Below are 16,577 nucleotides of genomic sequence, written 5' to 3'. Positions count from 1 at the left end.
AAAAAATGATAGTGCTAGAGAGACACTTATCTTATCTTTTACAAAGGGAATTATTATTTGTATTTCAAAAATCTTATTTGACACTTCAAAATTTCTATAATTAGAAAGCAAAATACACTGTGAGAAGTGTATAATGAGATTTTTGAAGTGCTAATATTAGTTCCTTTACAAATTATATAACATAATTATTACTAATTAAATTATTACTTAATCGGTTATTAACGTGCTTAATTTTTATTGATGACACATCATATAATTTGTAGATGTGATTTAAAATTTTTGTTTGTATTAGATTTGATAAAAAAACAATTCTTAAACGAGGTATTCAATTACTTAGCATCACTCTTTGATAAACAATACTTAGAATAAGAAATTAACTTATAATTTGTAAATACAAAGGTGATGTTTATAATTCCTTGAGCTATAAGTTTTTAAAATATTACAAGACATTTTTTTAATAATTTTTCTCAAAATAGTGAAAAAATGTTGGTAACATAAAATATTTACGGTATTAAACAATTAAAAAACCCAGCCAAATACGAGTTAAGGGTAGTGTTATTCATACACAATTTTTTACTTCACACACGCTTTTATTATTTTTATTTATTAATCTTTTTTAATTCATTCAATCTGATAAAAGAAAGTAAATAAAAATGTGTACGAGATAAAAATAAGTTACTGAATTGCACACCTCAACAATATTGTCATGCACCAAAATACAGTAGAAAAGTTGTGGAATCCGAATTGAAAATCACGCACGGATATTCACTCATTCAATGCATGAGAAAAAGACACAAGAGAACAGTGCGGCACGTGCAAAATGACCCAGTGAGTCGTAACTCGCGACGAGCCAACAGCACAACTGTGCGGCAGAGAGAGTACAGCTGTCCCTTCGACTCGTGAGTCAGTGACCCTGGTTGGGGCAGACGACTCACTGTACCCCCACGAGCAGACGCAAGGAAACGAAGGCCTTTTTGGAACTTTCGTGCGAACGTGGCGCGCTCGCATTGGGTGGACACGAAACGGTAACAAGGGCTGGTTTGGAAGGACACGTGGAGGGATGTGAGCCGTGAGTAGGTACAAAGGATGATCGCATGGTGATGGACGGCTGCTTCACCGGAAAATCAACGAAGTTAGGCTGAGAAATGGGTGGTTTGAGATGGCTTGGCGGTTCTTGAACGTTAATAAAACAGCCGCAGGGGAGTGGGACCCATTCATGCTTTGGCTTTACTGGATAATAGAGCCACGCACGAGCGGATACGGCGTCGCTTTCCAGCTCATTTACCAAGCTTCATTTTTTCACCCCAAAATAATAACAAATAAATAAAAACAAGCTTCATAGTTATCCTTACAGATTCTTGTTAATTTTGTATGTTTTTTTTTTCGTTTAACTTATTCGATTTGATGATCATAAATAAAAAATGATATTTAGTACTTAATTTATTTTTTTGGGCGATGAGCTCATTTTGTCTTGCAAATAGCGTGTCTCAACCTTACAAATTTCATAAAGTCATTCAACTATTTAATTGAAAATCACTTATACAAAAATTCATTTGAATCGTAGGTTATTTAATCATTTAAATGTATAGAACATATCGGCAACGTAGATATCAATTAACATATACATCATTAAATGTTCATTTATTTGATACGCTTAGGTGATTAAACAATCTCAACTTCGAATGATTTTTTTTGGAGTGATCTAATAAATTGAATGCTTTCGATTGTTAATTTTATTTGGTCAAGATACGTTATTCGTAAACGAGGAATATATGAGAGGAAAATTTTGAATATAACAGGGGAAATTTGGGTGTTGTTTATGAAGTTATCCTGATGTACTTAAAAATGGTGGTGTGATTAGTCATATACTCGTATAAATATAACGTCTTAGTGTTAGGATAAAACTTCGCATACGAGTTCAAAGAGAAAGAGACATCCTTAACCGTTGGAGAGAATTTCCAAGAAAACATGTTATTGTCATAAAAAACAGATTGACTAAAACATTTTCCCATTAATTTATTTATTTAATTATAGTGATTTGAGAAGTGGAAGGGAAGTGATTCCCAGAATTAGCAAACCCTAACTAATTATAAAATGGTGATGACGTTTTTAAGTGTATTAATTTAATAAAATGTGGAAAGTGATGAGAGCCGCAGACTTTTTTGGCCCCACTAATCATTAGTTATTATACACCATTACCTTGACATGTCCTGATTAATTAGTGGACAATCTGACGTGGATTCGCAAAAACGAATCAGAAGACAGATAAGCACAGATTAACAAATCAGACAAAGCCATATGTCATTGGTCGGTCGGGCAGCGAAGCAAATATGTGATCCTCGAACCTCCTCCAAGCACATGACATTCCACCAAGGCAGATATCCGTTGCTAACAACAATCATTCATACTTTTAAATATTAGGCCAATTTTACTGTTAAATTCAAACTCTTGTACCTAAATTCAAACTCTTGTACCTAAATTCAAACTCTCATGATTATTTAGGATTAAACATATATTTTATCGTCCACGTTAACTCACTATGTTATGGGTTCAAAATCTTATTTCTCGTAGTTTAGATAAATTTAGTGTAAATTATCTTTTTTTTAATTAAGAAAATAATATATTTAATTAAAACGCCTAAATGCACATACAAGGACATGGTGGTCTCGGTAAATAACCTAAATAGATTTCGAGTTAATCTCGATTCAAAGGTGGTGACGTTAAGGCTTGTTCTTTTTGTTCCAGTATTAATGCACATGACTCGAAGGTTCAAACATATATAGATTTTGAGTTAATCTTGATTCCTCTCTAACGTGTGAAGCTACCAAATGATTTTGAGTTTAGAAGAAAAATGTTATATTTGAGTTTGGATACTCCGATACATTGAAAGGAATGCAAAGTTATACTTTGATCTAAATAGAAATATTCTGTTGCATTATAGATAAGCTTTATACCTTTTTAGCATCGATGATTTTATGTTAGAAGTCATTTACATGTGTATGAGCGAATGCTGTAAGCACAATTCATACACCAATTTGAACAACTTTTCTAAGTAATTTTCAATGACAACATAATATCGGATGCTTTTCCTAATAAGGAAAAATGAATAATAATTAAAATTAAGAGTTTGAGAGTGTTGGATTTTTCTTTTTATGTTTGATAAACTGTGATTTGTTTCTCTTCATTTCTCCTTGTCTTGTCAAAAGACCAAAAAGAAGGGAAATGACCAAGATTGAAAAGAATGAAGCCGGTGAATGGATTTTCAACATCCACTCGATTTAACCAGAAGACACGATTGCCTTGTCAAATTGGCAATCTTTAGTTGATGATTGGATTTGACGGAAAAGGATCCTCGTCGAATCCTTCTTCTGGGAATCGTAGAGTTCTTGTGATTGTGATTGTTCATCGTACATCGTACGGTCATAAATCATTTCAAAATTTAAAATTTAAAATAAAATAAAAATAATACCTAACGAAAACTGATCGCACAATGTACGATGAACGATCACGATCACAGAATCCCTAAGATTCCCAGAAAAAGATCCGGCGAGGATCATTTTTCGGTTTGACATAATAATGAAGGAGAATCTATTTGTTAACCTTTTGATGTACTAAGTGAGAGATTTTTTAATGTGCTGAGAACATAATTTGGTATACTAAGGGGTGGTTTGGGAGTGAGGTGCTTAAAAAAAAGCACTCATGCAAAAAAGCTATGAGGGTTTTAGGTGTTTGGTAAACTGAAAAAAAAGCTTATTTTGGAAGCTGCTGTGAGAATAAGCTGAAATCAAAGGAAAAAGCTGAAGCTGCTATTTGCAGCTTTGGAAAACTGGTTTTTTTTCAAAGCACACGGAGCTATAGTGCTCCTTTAATGAAAAGACCCACTATCAGACTGCTTTTTTTCCAAAAGCACTTTTACAAAAAAGTTTACCAAACACTCTGCTGATTTATTTCACAGCCGCTTATTCTCACAGCAGCTTTTTTTTCAAAGCACAGCAATACCAAACCAGCCCTAGTGTTTATAATATAATTGGCTGCAAAAAAAAAATTCTTCAAGTTTTCAATCAATTGTATATGACATTTGGTATACCAAGCTATGTTCTCAGCACACTGAAAAATTTCTTGTAAAAATTCATTTGTTTATATTCTATAATACATGTATCTACAATAACCAAGATTTATGTCATAACTATGTTTATCATCATGACCTTTCATTCATAAATGTGAATCTCAGAATTGCCATGTTTCAGCAATGTTAGTATATTATTTCATGGAGCTAAGGTCCAGTATATAGAAGATACAATATGTTTCTACGACTCTACCACGACACCTAGCCAATTCTATTATAGCATTCCTCTAAATCTCTGCTTCATGACCACATATCTTTCCGGCTAAGAAAGTAAAAAACAACAATTTCGTTCGCATATATTACAACACAAAAAATATCTGTTAATGTCACATCAGAAACATAAATATCTCCAAAAGTTTAAGTGCATGAATTATGTTCTAAAAAAAATGGAACCACGAAACTCCCTGCTATAGCATCGTATTAAAAAACTATATAATAAATGAATATTTTAAAAAATAAAATAAAACTGATAGACTATTTCAACATATATGTGAATGCTACATGCTTATCGTTTTTCTAATAAATGAATATAGCACAAAAATCACGTTTCTGATGTGATCACGAATATGATGAACCCACCATCACCGTCGACGACCGCCTCAGATTTACCCTGGTTAGTGGGCCAACGAATCACCGCATGCCACGTACGAGGACCGGCTCATCCTGTGCAATGATTAGGTCACCGGACGGTGAGACTGTGAGAGGACCATCACCACGTCCCCAGACATATCCCGTCAGCTGTCGATTTTTCAGTTTTATTTTGTTATCGCTCGGAATTGGACGGCTGTTTTTATTCATAAAATAGTTCAAGTTGATTTTTGGTACGTTGGATTTTCATCTTACTTCGCACTGGAAGCATTAAAAGAAATAATATTATCAGATTTTATTATTTTTCTTTCGTTCCGTCCAAAAAAAAAAAATATATATATATATATATATATCAAATGATCAATTCATCATTGAGACTTGAGAGGATCAACCAAAAGGTGCACCTTCAAATATTAGGATAAATTAATTAATGGTCATAATACACAACTAGTTCATTATTAGATAATATACATATCAAAGCCAACCCTAATACAATTTTACAAGCAACAAGGAATAAAGTGTGCATTTACACCATGATTAGGTTTAAATTAATAAATGTTTTTTTTTAGACAATGACTACTACACTAAATTTATTTAAACTACGATGAGGGTTGAGAGGTAATTATACTTGTGCAGATGGAAAGCAAAATAATATGAGAGCTGTTATTCCCACCCCAATGTCTTATCTTCCCACCCACGTTTTTATGAATTTTTTAATTACAAATTTGTCAATTTGTAAAAGGACTAATAAGGACTTTAGTTACCCTCTTTTGCGTTACTTTTTTTTATATAAAAAAAAGAAAAAAAAATGAATTTAGAAGATGATGTTTCTATGGAAGAAGTAGATGATTATCTTTCCGTCGAAGAGGTAAAAGATAATTTTATGTGGGTCATCTTGATTTGTCGACATCGTATAATTGAACTCTCTGCCGTCTCATATTTTAACGTCTATTCTCGTGCTAATATTATAAAATATTATGTTAAAAACATGAGATGACAAAACGTTTATAAAGAGTTCCACTTTTGAGAACGTTTATAGAGAGTTCCACTTTTGAGAGAATGTTCATAACATTTATCGTGGGAGATATTGAGTGATCATGGAAGATTGGGAAATATTTGCAACGCAAAAACAAAGTGCCTTGTCAAGAAAGCAAAGCAAAACGTGCTTTTTCTTTTCAGAATCATCAATGGATTCACTACTTTCTACATCCCATGTACAAAGAAAGTCCAAAAGGACCGCACACTTGATGCATGGTGGTGGAACATCATGACTGCATTCATTTTGATGTGCATGACTCTACGATTTGTTCCACTAATTAGTGAAACAACAATTCTTTGGACCACTAATTGCAGATTCTAGGTCTTCTTTCTTTGTGGTGGCCAAAGAATTAGAAAGAGATTTCTTGGCAGTCTCATCCTTAGACTAATATTAGACAAATTATATATCAAACATCCTTTCCAATTCTTGGGTGGCCCCATGAACTATTTGGGTGTATCTGTCATCGTGTGACCACAATGAGAGATAAACACGGATGTTATGGAGACAATTTGTGAAAGTTTAGTTGTTTATCTCTCATTGTGTCACTGCAATGAAAGATATAAATACTTCAGCGTTATAGCCTTATAAATGGTAACCAGCAAAAGTTCATTTTCATATATCTCTCATTGCGTGAACGCAGTGAGAAATAAACACTTAAGCGTTGTATGGCCGACCTATGAAAGTTTTTTCTTCAAAGAAATAAACACTATTGTGGGGGATGGCCCATGTGGCATTTGCGTCTTTCTCTCATTGGGTTACCATTCAGAGAGAGATACACACACAAGCACAATAAGGCCATCCTGTGGAAGTTTCTCTCCTTAGTTCAATACTCTGATCATATAATATAACGGCATAGTCAAAAACGCGTTGGGTCCATTATCTAGATGATGACATGGGTGTAGCATACGTATTCAATTCTACATAACAAGTCGATCAAACCAAACAAAAGTAAATGAGAAAAATGAAATCTTACACAGATCTAGTGTGATGGGAAAGCCAAGACCTAGGTCCTAAACTGAAGGGAAAAAGACAAAGCCAAAAAGGAAATGTCAGGAAGAACATGAGCCACATGGCCGGCACCACCACAATTCTCAAAGCAGATAAGAGAGAGAAGACACCACATTCATAAATAGTCCAGGGAGAATGTATGCCACAACTAACCGTGGCCAGAAACCCTTGTAGCACCACATGGGACTCACAATCACAAACAAACAAAACACAAAGAAGGCAGCTCGTATTTCAAACATATACCGACATGCATACAAAATCTACAGGCCTATATAAGAATCCTCACAATTGTCGGTAGCTTCGTAAATCAAATATTTTTTTAGGATACTCCGGAGTGTGAAATATTCTGAATGTTTTGGTGTTTTTAAACAAAAATTTAACTGTTAAATCCGCCTTCGACGTTAAGACCTTCCATAGTGGTTTTATTGGAGTTTAATTTCCATATATAGGAATCAGAGTATCAGAGTTTGATTCATATAACAACGTTGCCGTGGTGGTGCGAGCTACGGTTACGAGAGTAATATTCTATAAGAATCAAACTCATGCAGGCCATATATCACACAAAACTAAACAACAGAACTCACCCATACTAAACTAAAAATGTTCGGCATAGTTTCAGTTGGGGAATGGGGTAATTCTATTTAAAGTGCTTTCTCTCTTCCCTCTTGGTCGAGATGTGGAACAATGAGTTCCAATACTCCCCTGCACGTGAGACCCCATTTATGGGTCACATGTGAAATTCCTCACATCGACAACCACATGGAGCCATGTCGGGACTCACCCAATCGCACGGGATCATTGGGGACCCACCCAAACACGTGGCCGGGGCCAATGAGAACCCACCCAATCACATGGCAGTACGGGCCCACCCCCTGGCTCTGATACCATGTTGAAATTTTCAGGTCAACAAGCCGAGGGTCCACTCCAACAACACCGATACTGTCCCTACTTAACCACTTGCACAATCCTCAGGTGTGAGGTTTTATCACAAAATGCATTGGTGTTAGTTAGAGTGGGGTAATTCTATTTAAAGTGCTTTCTCTCTTCCCTTTTGGCCAATGTGGGACAATAGGTTCCAACAAACTACGAGTTGAAAAACATAATTAAGAGACCAGAATTCAGAAATGAATATTTGTAGAGGACACGGCGCAAGAGGAATATATCACAATGAAGAACACAAATCACGTTGCTGTAGAATCTACCGTTCTCGTTCATCATACGCGTCTCGGAGTTTACGAACCGATCATCGACTCAAAATGCATATACTTTGCCATGTGTGGGTTTCTAAACAGAATATACACAACCCCACAACTGAAAATCTAACACCAACGATGTACATCTGACATGAGGGGCAACTCTCCAGTATATGCGAATACAAACGAACCGGGGATATTAACCCAGCCATGCAAACTTGAACCGCTTTACAAGAAGCAAGTTACATTGGAGAACGGAAACCAGCATCAATTGCTTGCAAGACTGGAGCTACGTCAAACCTGAAGTTTCTGAAACTGTTGCCTGCTCCTGTGTCTGGAGGACGAACCTCGGGTTCAGGTTTAGTTGGTTGGCTCTCCACTATCATGGTGCTACTCCCTATCGAGCTGCTTTTTGTATTCCACACGCTGATTCCTAAGAAGGATGAAAAACAAAGCTCATCAGAGAAGTGGAAAAGAAATTTCAGTACACGTGGGTTTTTATAAGGATCAATGATAACTCAACATTAACATGAGTGCTCAAGTTTGATTAAACTTGTATACTACAATATGCCAGCACTACTGTAACCGGGAATGAAAACCGACATCTGGTGGAAAATTAATTATGTTCATATGCCTTTGATTTCTCCAAGTTTGTAAGATTCATCTTTCATTTTCCTTTTCCTTTATCCCACAAGTTTAACATAAACCTGAAGCTTATAGGCTACCGAAAGATTTCGAAGGAAGGGGAAGAACCTTTGAGAGGCATATCAGGTCTTGGAGCAACTGGGGACTGATGTGATAAAATCCATGATTTCATTGTTCTGTTAGAAAACATTGATCCTATTAGACATAACAAAAAGTTGGAACGGTTGAGAAAGTAATTAAAGTTATAAATCAAAATAACTTACGCTAGAAAAGGTGACACCATGTAAAGCTTGAGGCCGGTGATACCACGAGATATCACATCATCACTTGCAGGCTGAAGATCATCCAGCCGGTGCCATGCAATTTCCTGCAAACAAGTACAAACGGTGTGCGCTTAGCCAATGATATTGTGCAGGAAAAGAGGGGCATATATTCTATGAAGCGATAATGAAGACATTAAATAAAATATAGAGGTCACACAGCCAAGAAAAAAAACCCACAAATTAAGTACTCAATAAATAGATAGCTCTGCAACTTTACCAAAGTGTGACCTACAATGAAAACTACAAGTGGTGTTCCTTCAGGATAAATTTCACTAAGAAATTTAAAACTCTGAAAACATAAATGATGAAAAAAATGTGGATGCATTAAGAATCACATACACTGATCTCCTTTTTGGTGAGTGGTGCAAAGGCAGTATCCTCCCTCACACCAGCAATAATGTACAGCCGCACCCTTTGTTGTCCAAATATAACTTCAATATACTCGTCTTTGTCAAGAAGATTTGTAACATCAAAACCTGTTTCTTCCAGGACCTGCATTCATCACAAAGAGCCAGGTCATTTTTAACATATGGAGGTTCACAAGAACTGTCTAGATTGTGCGTGCCTTCAGAGATAAGAAATGACACCTACTGGTGTTAAGTTTAATACAATAAATTTCCTTGTAAAATATGCAATTTCCATTGGATGAAGCCATAAAACCAGACTATTTTCTCCTAACTATCACACTGACAAAGTTCAAAAACATCCTCAGTCTCCTACACGTCAGAGAGTCAGGAAAAAGTTGAGTTCTGAAACGTTTCCTTCCATACACACTCCTAATGTGTCACAAAAGTATAGGGCAATAACATTGTTACGGAATGGATATGAATCATAAAATCATAGCGCCTGTAGTTTATCTTGTCTGCTCAGCAGCAATTCTTATTACCTTAAGAAGATGAATATACATGCATCATGGAAATAAAATGTCAGATTGAATATTAGTTGTGCACACACCACCCAACCTCTGCCCTCACAACACATCCACCCGCGGAGAGAAACATAGAGATATAATTTTTACAATATTGTCAATTTCACTGGTTCAAGGCTGTGAAACCTCGCTGTAGATATCTGGGGAAAAAATCGATCTGGATTAAAAAACGAAACTGCCATATGGAAAAATCTTACTTCTCTGATGGCACATGCATGGTCTTCTTCATCTTTGTTCTTTTTGCCACGAGGGAAACTCCAGCTTGACCCTTTCCAACCCTTCACGAGTAAGCACTGCAGTTGGCCAAATGTAAATTAGTACAAGAGAAACAATCGCACTGCTTTAAGAAAGCTCTAACATTTGACCAATAACTTCACCTCATAAAGAAGGTTGTGCACGGACATAACAAAATATCAACCAGTCATCAAGTTTAAAGATACCAAATGGTTTACAACATTAGAAAAATAGCTTTTAAAAAGTCGTTCACGTTCAAAAAGGATTGAACTTGGGAGGTTCTAGAATCATTCACAGAAATCCTCACCCTTTCAAAGGTTTCATCCAAAATGATTGCGCCAGTTACAGGAACCTTGACCTTGTAAGAAGTGAAGTCCTTAAATATGTCATCTATATGGGCAACGTAAGGTCTAAGAACATCACAGCTGTTAAACACTGAAAAACATTAAGGAAAATAAGGCTGTACTAATAATGGGAGGAAATTATAGATGGACTAACAAAAAGATAAAAATGGAGCAAGGGTATGATAAATTGGAACAGACAAACCATATGTGGTACACAAAAGGTCCATAGGAATCTAAGAGAAGTATACAAGTGATACAAGAAATTCAGGCATAGAATGTTTTTGGTTTTGGTGGGGTTGATACACATCAACATGGCATAGCTAAGAACTTCAAGCTTTGCCAACCATAGTGTCAGCAATGCTTTCAGACAGGGATTGTCAAACTCTCCATATGTGCAGGAGCTGCAATAACCAATTTGGGCTATGCCCTGCATGCGGAGAGAGGGCATAGCTAGATATTGCTAGATATTGCTGGTACAGGAGAGAGGGCATGTGGGGACAGATATGTGTATATTGACTTCACCACGGTGTATAAGAAACAGAAAGATAAATTTGAGGATACATAAAGAAGTGAACTCCTTCAAACTAAATGACTTCAGCGATGGATTTTTCTCCACTGAGTTGTCCTCATAAAACCAATGAGCATACTCCACGAGAAATAAAATCCTCTCAAATGATTGCAGGTCTTCTTTTGGCACATTTAGAACAAACCGACTGCCAGTAAATGGTAAAAGAAAAGATTCAGATGCATATCTAAACAAGTTAGAATAATATAGACAAACTGTAAGCAGAAGGAGGGAGAGAGGAAGACCAAACCAATTGGCAATTTGAATCTTGTTTTAATGAAATGAAACTGGGATGCATAAAAGGAAAAGCTTTGTAGCAAGAAAATTGCACAATTCATCAAGCTTCCAAATTCAGTATATAATCGTTTGTTGTACCTAGGACTCGTCACTAAAAAGCGAAAGGGGAACAATACTAAATCTGAAAAGAGCGTGTCTTTACGGACCTGCAGAGATCATCAAGGAGTTCTTGTGGGGGAAGGCCGTTCTTCAGTAAAGCACTCGATGACCGAGGGAGGCCAGACATGGCTTCCCTTTTGCTTCTTGCTTTGTTTCCTGATACATTTAAAAGCAAAACAAATGTAAATGTGGGTAATTTAGGATATGCTCCAAAGTTCAAAATCTGCAACCTAGCTAAGCAAAGTAAAATGAAACTAAATAAGAAAAGTCTTTAGTTCCATAATATTCGTCAACGCACATCTTTTAAATCCTCAGCATTTAAGGCTACACTGCAGACGTTGCAGCTACGATGATGGGCATCTTCATCTTTTAGATTTTTTGAAAAACAATGCACTAACACCATAAAACACACAAAACTACACTCAAAAGCTCCAGAAATATCCCCTCATGAATTTAATGAAAATACTCGAACTTACTTTTTTATTCGGTATAATCAATTCGACTTGATTCCACATTACTACAACCATTTCCCCTTTCAATTACTTTCTTTTCTTCCTTTTGTCAAACAATTACAGCCCAAAAGCACAATTTATAACATTTGTGACAATTTTTGAAATGAAATAACAACATATGTATCGCATAAATACACCAATGAGGCTAATAATACCCAGAGAGCCATAGATTTCAGTACAATCAGTCGCTTCTAACTCTGAGCAAGCCAAGCTGATTGAATTCAACAACCACCATGATTCAATGGATTATCTTTACCACCAAATCTAAAACAACAATCCTAAGAAATTACTACAGCGTCCATCCCAGTGCTTTCAAACGTCGTAGTTTGAAGCGGCCGAAATCTCGCCCCAGTAAATGACCCAACAAATTGCACAGAGAGAGAGTTGAAGGGAGAGAGAAGAAACCTTGGTGTTGAATGTTGAGTTTCGTCGAGGGAGTTGTGGATAGAGACTACAGTTGCTGAGTTTATTGGAGGGGCTTTGCGAAGAAGAAGGTGGGATTTTGCGGAGGGGGAGGACTCAGATCACTCAGCACCTGTGCGACTGCCGAGTGGTGTAAGCCTATGAAAACTAGCTTTGGGTGTGCAGGGAATTTGGATTTAAGAGATTTTAGTTGATTTTTTTTAAGTGATAGATTTTAAAATATTTTAATATATTCTACGATTTCATATGGATTTTGACAGATTTTTATGGATTTCTATAGATTTGTATGGATTTCTTTCATGGATTTCTTAGGATTTCTTTTTTGACTCCTATAACATAAATTCTTTTCTTAGTGCACAATCTAAAAAATACATAAGCATATGTATATTGATATGGAAAGTTTCCTTCCCTTTCTCATTTGAATTGTGATTTTTTTACGAAAAATAATTTTAACTAATCAAAACAAGTAGTGCTTCTTAAATCAAATGTCTAAAAAATAAACCTTTTTCCTCAACAATTGATTAGTTCATAATGTGTTATTCAGTCTAAGTACAGTTACCAATATAAATAGGCTTTGGAAGATGCTTGCACCCTTACACTAACGTGATTACTGAAAAAGAACATAAAGCTTGAATTGGCAATAATATTCTTAGTAGTAATTTCCAAGAGTTTAATTAACATGGTAAAAAAAACTAACACATTTAGATATAATGCATAATCATTACAAGAACTGCTAGTAGCTATTAACACTTCTCATCAAAGCATTACAAGAAATACTATTACACAGTCCAAAATAAAGGAAATAAAAATTTCAAAAAATATTGTACAATTCAAAAAATTCAAGTTAGCAACTGGGATGGTGACAGATGAATGTGAGAAGAAATCAAGTTGGTATGTTCTATGTTTGAAAGAAAATGGAGAGTGAGAAAGAAAGATCGAGTTGCAGAATAGAGAGAGAGAGAAAGAGTGAAGGGGTTGAAAAGAAATCCTAGGGGTGGAGGTAGGATTTTGTTATGCTTATAATCCTTTCTCAAATGGTACAAAATCTCTTATTGAAAGAAATCTTTCAAAATCTATGAATTTTTAAATACCTATAGTTTTGCATGGACTCTATAAAAATCCTTTAAAATCTCAGTTGACTACATTAGGATTCTAAAGTCTTTAAAAATCCTGTAATTGACTACCCCTTAATTGACTACCCCTGTATTTGAATGGATTCTTTTAAAATATTTTAAAATCTTAGTTGACTACACCATGATTCTAAAATCTTTTAAAATCCTTTAAAATCCTCATTCGACTACACCGCCCTTTATTTATATCCCCTATGTGTTTTCTTTTCCTCAATATTTCAACTTTTCTCATACGGTATGTGCTCCTAAACTCAAAAAATCAACGGTTAAATCTTGTATATTATTATTCTTCATTTTTTTTAAAATATCCAAAATCACTCAAAAAAAACTTTTTTAAGCTTGGACACATTGACTGCATCTTTAGTATGAATGTATCACCTTGTGTTATAAAAAATGGACGTTTTGATATAAGCGCCTCGTTTTTTAATTTTTTAGACTAAACATACACTCCTTTTGAAAATTTGATCAGACATTTTCCTAAAATTTTGGTTATTAATTTCAGTTTTTCACATAAGTTCAAATTTTTTTAGAATTTTAGTTTTTCACGACTTTTCCTGGACATTTCCTTTTTTTTTTCTTTTCCACTTATCCCTATATTTGTGCATTTATTATCCATCTCTATGCATTTTTTTATTGTTTGTTATAATTTTACTTTTTTGTGTGACTATAGTAGAATATTTATAAAAAATAATTGTCAGATTTTATTATTTAGAACCCAACACATAATAAAGATTTGTTTGATTATATAGCTACGTCTAGTTACCTATAATATGGACACATTTGTTTTCTAGTGGATTTGATTTTTTGTATTTCTCGGTACATTTGGAATATAAATGTACCAAAAGGGTTATCTGATAGAGACATTTGGTTTTGTGGTACATTTGGAATCTAAACGTACCAAAAGGGTTACCAGACAATGGGCACATTTGAAATTTTGGTACATTTGGCTTCTCTATACATTTGAAATCTAAACGTACCAAAAGGGTTACATAACAATGGGTACATTTGGTTTTATGGTACATTTGAATTTATGCTACATTTGGTTTCTCGATACATTTGAAATATAAACGTATCAAAAGTCGATACTTTTGTTCTCAAATGTACCATAAGTTTTAAGTATATTTTTATATATATCTATACGTGAAAAAATATGTATTGAAGACTTTTTATTGAGACATTTTTAATAGAAAGAGAATTTTTTTTTTAAATACTGATAATAAGGTAATGAGGAATTAGTTAATTAATTTATTATTTTATTTTATTTAAAAAATGTCATTTAATGCGTAGAAGGGGATTGATGAAATTAAATTCCTATATTATAAGGAATTAGTTGCTAAGCTACCTTATGCCTCTATATAAATGCATTTAAATTAATGACATGGAAATTAAATAAATAGAAAATTATTGAGGTGGCAATTGATCAAAGCACCTTAATCAAACCTTTAAATGGGATGAATGTTTTATCTGACAACTATAGAAAAGATATAGGGCATTCTAATTTTCCCTATAATTCGTGTAAAACATCATATTGCTGTGCATATGGGATCTCTTTTTTATAGACATTTTTCACAATTTCTCAATTTTTAGATGATTTGAAGGGAGGACTGTATGGACCAAAACTCAACACGACATAATTGCGCTAACTCTATTAAGATGACAAAAATGCTCCTTAAAAAGGTGGCAACGTGCACACAAAAATGATGGATTTTTTGACAGAGATTAACTATGATGATACATTCACACTAAAAATGTAGTCTTGGTGATAAAGAGAATGAACCAAAAAAATGCTACAACGAAATCAGATTATTGGTGAAGACTAATGAGAATGAAGCCTTACTAACTCAGTTAACGGCTAAGCAAACTAATTAATGTGCTTAATCCAAGCAACTATTAACCAAGCAAGCATGAAAACTAACACAGCCATGATTCGTAATACAAAATATTTATTTGTATGGCTTTATAGGTTAACTTTAATAATTAAATACTTAACAAAATCCTGAAGAGCAATAGCCCATGGTCAGTTTGTATAAACAATCTTTTGTAGCTATTTGCACATTCAGCAAGCTAACGTCCTCAATTTTCATTTTCCTCATTGTGATCTCTCCATGCCAACTTTCAAAAGTGAATCTTTTTGTTATTTCTGCAGACATTTGGAAAATAACTGTTTACTACCTTGCCTTGTATTTGCATGCAGGAACCCGGGTGGCAATGGCACTCCTGAGTGGCTAGCGAATGTTATAGTTGCTGTTGTTGCGTGCCTGACTGGTGTATCTCCTTTCATATATTCATCTTCCAGGTTTTTGTTCATCTCAAAGCAGTTGGATTTTTACGGTGTTGTTGCGTTCTCGAGTGAATGGTGCCATATATATCGTATTAATTTTTACGGAGAGAACTTCACTACCTTGTTTTATATTTAAACTAACTTGGATGATTCGTCGCTTTCTCTCTAGGTGCCAAGAGAGTGATTGTCCTTTCAACGTGCGTGCTGTTTGACCTCTCACTTGCGGTTGTATTTTTTGGTATCGTTCCACCATTTACCACAGACACATCCAGAGCTGTAAATGTAAGTTTCTGTTAGCAGTGCACCTACCTCCTGGTGTGTCCTTACCGTACTTCCTAATTTTGTACGTCGTATACCAATGAAACTTTGTACCTTGTATTTACGCTCATAAAGCTGTTTTTTCTCTGCACGATCCATGACGTTGTTTTTTTTTTTTTAACCAGAGATAGAAATATATTAAAGACGAAAAGAGATGTTTACATCCTTAGCAAAGAAATTAAACAGAAAATCAGGGCCAATACAATCCCAAGTAAAAGATTGTCCCTCCTTAAAGGCATACTTAGCCACCGAGTAAGTAGCACGATTGCCCTCTCTAGGCACAAAAGCAAAAGAGACAGACCTCAACTTTTGCGCTAGAACCTCAATGTCGCCAAGAATGCATTCAATACTAAAGTTAGTCACCACTTCCTTCTTCAGCATCAGAATAATCATTTTTGCATCAGATTCGATGACAATATCATCAAATCCGTGGTCAATACAGGCCAATAAGGCTTCCCTTATGGCAAGAGCTTCCGCAGCAGCTGCACTATGGTAGAATCCGATGCCAGACCCACCAGCAACTT

General features: G+C 35.0%; 1 protein-coding gene across 1 annotated transcript; it reads right to left on the bottom strand.

The window, feature by feature from the left end:
* Positions 1-7,921: 7,921 nt before the first annotated feature.
* LOC103431377 (mRNA-decapping enzyme subunit 2-like) lies at positions 7,922-12,682 on the bottom strand. Its single transcript, XM_008369562.4, has 9 exons — positions 12,307-12,682; positions 11,437-11,545; positions 10,990-11,141; positions 10,392-10,519; positions 10,048-10,143; positions 9,262-9,414; positions 8,863-8,966; positions 8,708-8,775; positions 7,922-8,387 (listed from the first exon to the last, which is right to left on the bottom strand). The coding sequence occupies exons 2-9, from the start codon at positions 11,514-11,516 to the stop codon at positions 8,197-8,199; spliced, it is 972 nt and encodes a 323-aa protein (XP_008367784.1). The 5' UTR covers positions 11,517-11,545; positions 12,307-12,682; the 3' UTR covers positions 7,922-8,196.
* Positions 12,683-16,577: the final 3,895 nt, after the last annotated feature.

This window comes from Malus domestica, chromosome 01 (assembly GCF_042453785.1).
Source record: "Malus domestica chromosome 01, GDT2T_hap1".
Taxonomy (NCBI): Eukaryota; Viridiplantae; Streptophyta; class Magnoliopsida; order Rosales; family Rosaceae; genus Malus; species Malus domestica.
Note: the sequence above shows the minus strand (reverse complement) of the source record. Positions and strands in the feature narration are given on the sequence as shown.